This window comes from Copadichromis virginalis, linkage group LG14 (assembly GCF_057382275.1).
Source record: "Copadichromis virginalis isolate Kocher_CV1m ecotype Utaka linkage group LG14, C_Virginalis_male_GT1.1, whole genome shotgun sequence".
Classification (NCBI taxonomy): Eukaryota; Metazoa; Chordata; class Actinopteri; order Cichliformes; family Cichlidae; genus Copadichromis; species Copadichromis virginalis.
Genome location: NC_140631.1, coordinates 28,580,946 through 28,590,142, shown reverse-complemented (window position 1 = coordinate 28,590,142; position 9,197 = coordinate 28,580,946). Strand labels below are relative to the sequence as shown.

Here is a 9,197-nt window from a genome sequence, read left to right as displayed (position 1 = left end):
CTGTCATTTATTTTACTCTTTTAGTAAATAGATTGTTTAGTTTGTATTCTTTTGGTGTAAAGGCACTGCAAGATGTCAAATGCAGCTGTTACTATTGTATGTATGTGTGTGTGTACTGTACTACAAACTGACTATAGTACATTTGTCAGTGAATTCAAAATGTATGGTATAATATTATAAAATCTTTTGATTTAAGCTCTTAAAGACACAAACTTATTCCCAGCACAAAGACAGAACTCTCTTATTAATCAAAAGCTTTTTCATTATACCTATGTTAATATTGTACAATGCAATAAAAACTTTCAAACTTGAAAAAGAGTTTGAAATAAAATTTAATTAAATTACTTATGGATCAAGGAACAGCACAGTTCAGTAGCACTGAGATAATACCTTAAATAAACAAACAGAGGAAAGTAAGGAGGCAAGAGAGCAAGAGATCAAAACAAAGACTTAATTTAATAAACATGTAACAGTTACATGTTGTGACACAGATGTTAACTAAATTAGACCTTATTATTTTCTGCTTGATGGAATATGCCACCTGTTGCTCTTGTTGTTGTGTTAAAGGATGAAGCAATCTGTTTCTGTTTTTAATCCCATGCGGCTCCTTTATTGGACTCTGGTGCAGCTGTCCCATTGGAATAAATCTATTGGGTAATAAAGTCATGCCTGAAACAGATGTGCACTTATTTGCCTTCCTCAGTTTTTCTTGTTTGTTGTTGTTTTTTTTGTATGTGCAATCTTTTATTTTATATTGCATCATTGTTCATTTGAACTTCAGCATAGAAGTTTGGTCATTACTGAACCCCATTAACGAAAACAATTCCTAATAAAAACGTTCTCGAAAGTTGATAGCAACATAAATCTTAAACAATTCCTATTAACATTTTTTATGAACTAAGTATGGGTAGCCATTATCAGTTTTACTAGTAGAGAGAGTATTAGATTAGCATTATGTTAGATTTTTAAGTTAAATTATTTTCAAGGTTTAACAAGTATGAATGAATGCACATATTTGTGAAGTAAGGCATATAACAATCGATATCCAGCCCATCAAAAAACTTAATGTTTCAATTAGGTACTGTTCAATCTAAATGAGCAGTATAACATGGGCCTAAACAAGGAATGGGGAAAGAGAAGGCAGATGCCAGCAAAAGTTCAGATAGAGGTACACCACTCAATGTTGTGTGAAGGTGAAGCACATGATTTATATTTGAGGGAATTAGGGGTACTTTATTCAATATATTTTGTTATGTCACATAAAATGTGGAGATGGGATTAAATAAGTTTGCACTTTTTCTCGCTCCTTTTTGATATGTAACTGAATCAGAACGGTGAAGCAATATTGAAATCTATTACCTTTATTTTGTATAGCATTTTTTTCTCTTCTTTACTTTGCTAAATGAACTTTGTATATTGTTTAGATGATCGAAATAAATTAAAAACAAACAAATAGAATTAAGTGTAAGTTTAATACAAAATGTGTATTTCGCAACATCATGGTTGGACTAATCATCACAAATGTAACTCTACTGTCTTTCACTTGCCAGACTGGTCACAACATATGACATTTATTCACATTAACAATCATTATAGGAAGATTGTGTAGTGTCAACCCAGCCCTGGAATTTAAACTCTTAATATTGTATATCATAATTTGATGTCTTTCCCATTATGTGTTTCTTAGTATTTTGTTCTGGCCTAAACAGGATTATATAACATTTTGGTATAAAAATGCAGAAAAGTAGTCCAAAGCTGGAAGCCAAAATAGCAAATATTTCTACAGCCACAATAAACTTTCCCGGTGAGCTGATATAGGCGGGGATAAATGTGATCCAAACTGCACAGAATATCAGCATGCTAAAGGTTATAAATTTTGCTTCATTAAAATTATCAGGCAGCTTTCGAGCCAAAAATGCAATTGCAAAACATGATATAGCCAGAAATCCTATATATCCTAGAACAGCGCAGAACCCTACAGCTGTGCCTGTATCACACTCTAAAATGATTCTGTCCTTATACAGTAGTAAATTCCTAAAAGGAAAAGGTGGGTTTATTGTTAACCAAAGTATGCATATCAAAACCTGTATAAAAGTAAAGACCAGAACAGTGAGTCTCTGCTGTAGAGGGCCAAACCATTTCATCACATTTGTCCCTGGAAGTGTAGCTCTGAAGGCCATTAAAACTACTATTGTTTTACCAAGAATACAAGAGATGCAGAGGACAAAGGTGATGCCAAATGCTGTGTGTCGCAGCATGCAGGACAATTTGGTTGGCCGTCCGATGAAGGTCAGAGAGCACAGGAAACACAGAGTTAAGGAGAAGAGCAGCAAGAAGCTCAGCTCAGAGTTGTTTGCCCTTACTACTGGGGTTTCTCTGTGACAGTAGAAGACTAATGTCGTAACCATAGTTAGAAAAACTCCCAGCAATGAAAATAACACTAACACCAACCCTAGAATTTCATCATATACCAGGAATTCTACTTCTTTGGGGATGCAGGCGTCTCGTTGTTTGTTTGACCAGTACTCTGGTGGGCATTTCGCACAGTGTATTGAATCTGCAAAATTAAAAATAAAGTAGGGAATTATCAAACAAACAACCTTTATTTGTCACATACACAATCATACAGAGTACAACATGTAGTGAAATGCTTGTGTCCGAGCTACGGTCAGACTACAGACATAGCCGCGCCATTCCAGCATGGATGGTCTAGCCAGGACCCTTACTGGATAGTGGGTGGGAATTGAACTTGCAATTCCCACTCCAAAGGTGTGTAGTCTTACCAATACAGTATCCAGCTGCTTAATTTTCTTTGTTTCTTTTGCTATTTATTCACCTGTCACATTACTGATCTCTCCTTCTGGGCAGGGTATGCAGTCATAACAGCAGACTGGCTTTCCTTTCTGAAGGACCTTATGTGTTCCAGGGAGACACATCTCACTGCACACTGACACAGGCACCTCCTACAGGCATAAAAACAATCATATTCATTTTGTACTATCTCTATAGTTAAATAAGAATTTAAAAAACATAAAAGTTAATATTTATATGAAGATTTCAAACTTCAGTTTCTATGTTACCTCAGTCAACCCATTGCCCCAGACAACTGGGATGTTGTTCATGACAAATTGATTTCTCTCTGGAAGAGACGCATCAAAAATGCCAATGGTTCTTCCCTCCATTGTTCCTCGAATTGTAAACTGTAAATTAACAAGTTCATATCTTGCTGGGGTGTCACCATTTTTGTTAAAATACACCCTTTCCCCTTTTTTTGTTGTAAAATTTACAGTGTTAAGATACTGTAAGACCTAAAAATGAAATTCCATAGAAATTAAATTAAGCATTTCAACTCTTATCATATTGTCAGAATGAACTGACAGTCACTCACTTGCCATGGTTTAATGTGTTTGGGGTCAATGCAGCTCTCATTAGAAAAGGACAGTTGATCATTATCACATTTGATCAGCATGTCGAGAGCATGAGCCACTGCGTAAACTGACTTGTAGACATTATCAGTAAATCTGAGCTCAGACACATCAGTGAACTGTGATTCAATGTTTTGCAAGCTCTCATGGCCACTACATGGCTGTTTTTGAGTGTTCACAGTTCTATTGAGAGAGCAGTTAAACACTTCTTCCCAGAATTCCCTAACAAACTGACTATCGGGGAACTGTGAGGGGTAGAGCTGCTTTAGATACTCCTCTAGCCCTGAGATCTTAGCTTTAGGGCTGGTGAAGCCTAATGAGCCCACCAGGATTTTGTGTCCCTCACTGTCAGTCAGAGAGTGATCTGTGATCCATGCATCACTGCCAATCCACTGGAGTCCTGTAATGCTATGCGTGTACAGCTCAGTAGCCAGCAATTTAATTTCTCTGTGAGACATAAAAGCCATAATAACTTTGGAAGTGGACTGCTTAATGATTTCTATTATTCTCTGTAGTCTGTTTGGTGGATCTGATGATGAAAATGCTTCAGAATACTCAATACACACTCCATATTCTTTTGCAGCTTGGATAAATGCTGCTATGCCATTGAAGCCATATTCATTATCCACAGCTAACGCCCCAACCCAGGACCATCCAAAGTGCTTGACAAGCTTGGCAAGAGCTCTGCTCTGGTAGTAGTCACTGGGAATAGTTCTGAAAAAGGTAGGGTACTCTTTCCTGTTGCTCAGACAGGCACAGGTGGCAAAATGGCTGATCTGCATTGAAATATACAAATATCTGAATAGCATTGGCAGAGCAAACATTAAATATTGCCATTTTAGGCTTATGCATTACCTGTAGCTATAATTTTACTCTTCCAATTTTGCAAGAGAACTGTAGAGGTGCAAAAGTGCAATATGAAAAGCGAAATTATACTTCAATGACTTGTTTTCTTTGACTTACCACAGGTATCTGAAACCTTCCAACAACCTGTGCAAATGCAATAGTTGGGCTTGATCCAGAATGTCCCAAGATTGCTTGCACCGTCTCAGTGCAGGTGTCCTCACGGAGTTGTCTATTTAACCCACTCAGCAGTGTCAGTGCTGCTCTCAGTATGTCCATGGTTCCACAGTTATCATAAATCTTATAGCCAAGTTTAATATTAGACAGCATGTGGGGATTTTTGTTGATTTCATTTATGGCAAAGATCATTGTTTGAGCAAATTGAAATTCTCTAAAATTAAAGCTGTAATTATTAATAAAAGTAACAAAAACTTTATGTTAAAGGTTCCAATGCAGAACAAAATACACACAAGCATAAACTATTTCAAATGAAATGTAAATATAACACATTTCTCGTATAAAGTAGGATATAGGATAAATAATACATACTTTTTGCATTTTCGAAATTCTGGCATTGTCTGGAATGTGTTAGTTACAGAATCCTGGCCTGTGCGAAATGAAAAAATGCCTCCAATAATAAGATCCCCATCCTGGGTTAGTTCAGGTGGTTGTGCCAAGCCTTGCAGCTGACATGCAGAATTTCCTTTCTCCAGTAATAGAATGAAGAGTAGCAGTCTCAATAATACCATATCTCTGCTGTTGCCTGAACATTACCCCAATCAGCTTTACAGTTCATACTGGAGCTTTATACACTTTTTAAGTTGTCATGGCTCAATGTAGCCTCTAGAGACATATGCACACCTTAGGCAAAAGATGTTTTGATCACAGTTTTATTAGCATTATAGTATATTGTATAATTCATATGGCATACAATATAAGGCTAATATATTTATATGATCTAATCACAGTTGTTTTCAACGATATACTGCATTCATGCTATGACTGGACAGGTATTTCAGTAACTTCAGAGAACCATCTATTCAGTTTGGTTAACAATTATGTAGAAATGTTACAAATACAAAGAAAACATTGTTTTCATTTTTCAAAATAAATGGGTTGCCTTCTTCCCCATCATGTTCTTCTTAGTATTCTTTTCTGGTTTCAGTAAGATGATATAACATTTGGGCATGAAAATGCAAATCAGTAGACCAAAACTGGAAGCAAGTATAGCAAATACTTCTACAGCAACACTGAACTTTCCTGGAGAGCTGACATATGCCGGGATAAATGTAATCCATACTGCACAGAAAATCAGCATGCTGAAAGTAATGAACTTGGCTTCATTGAAATTATCGGGTAGTTTCCGAGCCAGAAAAGCAAAAATGAAACATAAGACAGACAAAAGTCCAATGTAGCCAAGAACAGCCCAATACCCTACAGCTGAGCCAAGAGCACATTCTAAAATAATTTTGTCCTTAAATGTTTTAAAATTCTTAAATGGAAACGGAGGACAAATTGTTAACCAGACAATGCATATGATAACTTGTACAAGAGTGAATACAAGAACACAGAGCCTTTGTTGTGTCTGCCCAAACCATTTCATCATATTACTACCAGGAAGTTTAGCTCTGAAGGCCATTAAAACCACTATTGTTTTTCCCAAAACACAAGAGATACAGAGGACAAAGGTGATGCCAAACGCTGTGTGCCGTAGCATGCAGGACCATTCAGAGGGCTGACCGATGAAGGTCAGAGAACACAGGAAGCACAGAGTTAAGGAGAAGAGCAGCAGGAAGCTCAATTCAGAGTTGTTTGCTCTCACAATAGGAGTTTTTCTGTGTTTGAAGAAAATTAACACCACACCAGCAGTTGTGCATGTTCCAAATACAGATGCTGCAGTGAGCAGGGCTCCCATAATTTCTTCATATGATAGAAACACTGCTTCCTTCTTTATACACGCATCTCTTCTTTCATTTGACCAATATTCAGGGAGACATCTCACACAGGTGACAGAATCTGCCAAAAAAATATCAACATATTACAAATCACCCCGACACTCATCTCCAACCACTGCATACAGGCTCTTCACTCTTCTTCACCTCTCTTCTGCACCGTCTTTTGCTTTGGAAAGTTGATCCCAGGTATTTCAATTCATCTGCCTTCACTATCTCTACTCCTTGAATTTTCATTTTTACACCCATCCCTCTTTCATTTACTCGCTTCCACTGGCTTTCATTCCTCATCTCTCCAGTGTACACCTCTACTTCTCTAGACATAGGCACCATACAATAACTTTGCTTAATTATTAAATAAATTCAAAACAGTTCCAGTCTTACATGACAGATAGTCCTGAAAGTAAAACCCAAACAGTAAAGCAAGAACTTAACATAACCAAGCAATGATAAAATCTTTGTTTTGAGGCACAGTGAGCAAAAGAAATACAAAAGTGTACACTGAATATAACACTTGTAACATAACCTGTAATGTTGCTGATATCACCTTCTGCACATCTTATACAGTCATAGCAGCAAACAGGCCTTCCTTTCTGGAGAACCTTGCGTGTTCCTGGAGGACATTTCTCACTACAAACTGACACAGGAACCTGCACGAACAAAGGCATTATGAGAAAAACATGTATAATATTGCCCTTACAGCCATGTTAATGAAATGTATTTAATACTAGAGCCAATAGATGTTTATATCTCCTGTGCCAAACTATTTTGTTAAAATTGAATTTGTAATTATTGTAATTAATTAGACTGATACCTTACCTGCTTTGAGTTTCTTGCCCAAATTAAAGACTTGTTTTGCAGATATAGCTGTTTTTCTGCAGCTAATGATATATCATAAAGACCAACTGTGACAAACTCCACAATACCATTTTCTCTTGGCTGCCAGTTTATAATTTCATATTTTGCGGCTGGGTCTCCATTCTCATTAAAGTAAACCTCCTCTCCTTCCTTTGTTTTGAAGTAAATGTTTTTTATGTGCTGTAAAATCTATAAAACAACATTAATTTATTTAATTACCTGAGAAAAACTTTGCAAACTAACTGGCTATAGGACATGGATAATTAATTATTTTTTCAAACTGTGAAAACATTTTTTTTTTATCAGTGATTGTTATTGTGTAATGTGATAACTTATAATTGAAATTATTAAAAAGCTCACCGTGAATGGGTCTAGCTGCACAGTTTTGTTACATGTTTTATTACAGCTGAGGATATTGTGAAGTGCATGGGCCACTGCATACACTCCTTTGTAGACATTGTTAAAGATAGGCATGAGAGACATGTCAGTGTAGCTGTTTTGAACTCCAGTCACATCTTCATGTCCAGTACACTCTCTCTGAATGTCTGATGATGATATTGACTGCCTAAACCTACAGTTAAATAATGCCTCCCAGAACTCAATAAACAATTCATTATTAGATGAATTGAGTGGCTTCAGATTAAGCATGAACTCTCTCAGGCCACTGACATGTGCTTTTGGAATGGAAAGGCCTATGGCACCATTCAGTATGTGATGTATATCCAGTGCTGCTATTTCAGAATCAACTATCCATCCCTCACTACCTACCCACTGGTATTCAGTCAAATTGTGCTGGGACATCCCATACATTAGCACATCCATATCCATGTGTGACAGAAAGGCAACAATCACCTTGGAGGTTGAAGCCTTTATAATGTCAATTATCTTTTGTATTTTGTCTGCTGGATCTGTCCTGAAAAAAGATACAGAATACTCCAGACAGATGCCCAGCTGCTGTGCAGTTTCTGTGAATGTAGCCATGCCATTATTTCCATAATCATCATTGGTTCGAATAGCTCCAACCCAAGTCCATCCAAAATGCTTGACCAAATGGGCCAGGGCTCTGCTCTGGTAGTAGTCACTGGGTATTGTTCTGAGGAAGGATGGGTACTTGGTTTTGTCACTGAGACAAGCACATGTGGCAAAGTGGCTGATCTAATAGAGAAAAAGTCCAAAATATAACATTCACACTTGCATTTTTTGCCACAAACGGTGAAGAAATTAAGTAGAAAAAAAAGTCAAACATTGACAGTTGAATGTGCATGGTTGCAAATATTTTTATTAGCTATTCTACCTACCATTGATATATAAAATGGCCCAAGGACAGTAGCTATTGCCATGCAAGGGGAGGAAGATGTCTCTCCAATTATGGCCTGCACTTGTGAAGGTCTGGTACATGGTCTTTCAGATTGCCCAGCAACAATTTCATTACCATTGGTCAGCGTCAGTGCAACTTTTACACTTCTTGCCATGGAGCCACAAGCATCATAGATTTTGTAGCCTAGAGAGACTCCTGGCAGTAGGTCTGTACTATTATTAATCTCCTCAATGGCAAAAAGCATAGCCTGAGCAAACTGGAAGCCTCTGAAACTCAAACTTGATTCAATTTGAAATATGGAATTAAAACCAAATTATCTTTAAACCAGAAACAGTGGTATTACAAAAGCAAGTATGTATTATCTCAATACTCAGTATTTCACATACCTGGTACATTGCAGTGGCAGTGGTTTATGCAAGTAGGTGTCCATGCTGTCTTTCCAACTGCTGTGAAATGAGAAGATCCCCCCTAATATAATATTACCATCCTGAGATAGTTGGGGGTTTTCAGGATCCCCCATTTGCCTGCATACTTGTTCATCAGCCTGAGAGAAAGACACCACCAATAACACTTGTAAAATTGCCCAACCCTGCTGTGGCCAGCTATGCGTTGATGTCATGCTGTCAGTGAGAAATAAAACACTGGATTGCATCACATGTGCCTTTAGATACATTTGAATCTTAAACTGGTATTTATGCATTTTTGGAGTAACATGAGAAATAATGGAGTAGTGATGACTCATTTCTGTCAACCTATAGGTGGAGGAAGAAGAGAGACATACCCAAATGAAAAAAATAGTAT

The 9,197-nt window shown here is 37.1% G+C and overlaps 2 protein-coding genes across 3 annotated transcripts; both read right to left on the bottom strand.

The window, feature by feature from the left end:
* Nucleotides 1–1,637: 1,637 nt before the first annotated feature.
* On the bottom strand, nucleotides 1,638–4,954 carry LOC146694179 (extracellular calcium-sensing receptor-like). Of its 2 annotated transcripts, none has more exons than XM_085430306.1 (6): nucleotides 4,818–4,954; nucleotides 4,389–4,671; nucleotides 3,389–4,201; nucleotides 3,081–3,308; nucleotides 2,837–2,960; nucleotides 1,638–2,557 (listed from the first exon to the last, which is right to left on the bottom strand). In XM_085430306.1, the coding sequence occupies exons 1-6, from the start codon at nucleotides 4,841–4,843 to the stop codon at nucleotides 1,638–1,640; spliced, it is 2,394 nt and encodes a 797-aa protein (XP_085286432.1). In that variant the 5' UTR covers nucleotides 4,844–4,954. The 2 variants fall into 2 exon arrangements, with proteins under 2 accessions (XP_085286432.1, XP_085286431.1); XM_085430305.1 differs by having other exon boundaries at nucleotides 2,837–2,963; nucleotides 4,818–4,843.
* A 416-nt stretch (nucleotides 4,955–5,370) lies between these two features.
* On the bottom strand, nucleotides 5,371–8,973 carry LOC146694178 (extracellular calcium-sensing receptor-like). The gene is made up of 6 exons (XM_085430310.1): nucleotides 8,783–8,973; nucleotides 8,377–8,674; nucleotides 7,439–8,233; nucleotides 7,040–7,267; nucleotides 6,747–6,870; nucleotides 5,371–6,284 (listed from the first exon to the last, which is right to left on the bottom strand). The coding sequence occupies exons 1-6, from the start codon at nucleotides 8,914–8,916 to the stop codon at nucleotides 5,371–5,373; spliced, it is 2,493 nt and encodes an 830-aa protein (XP_085286436.1). The 5' UTR covers nucleotides 8,917–8,973.
* Between the last annotated feature and the right edge of the window lie 224 nt (nucleotides 8,974–9,197).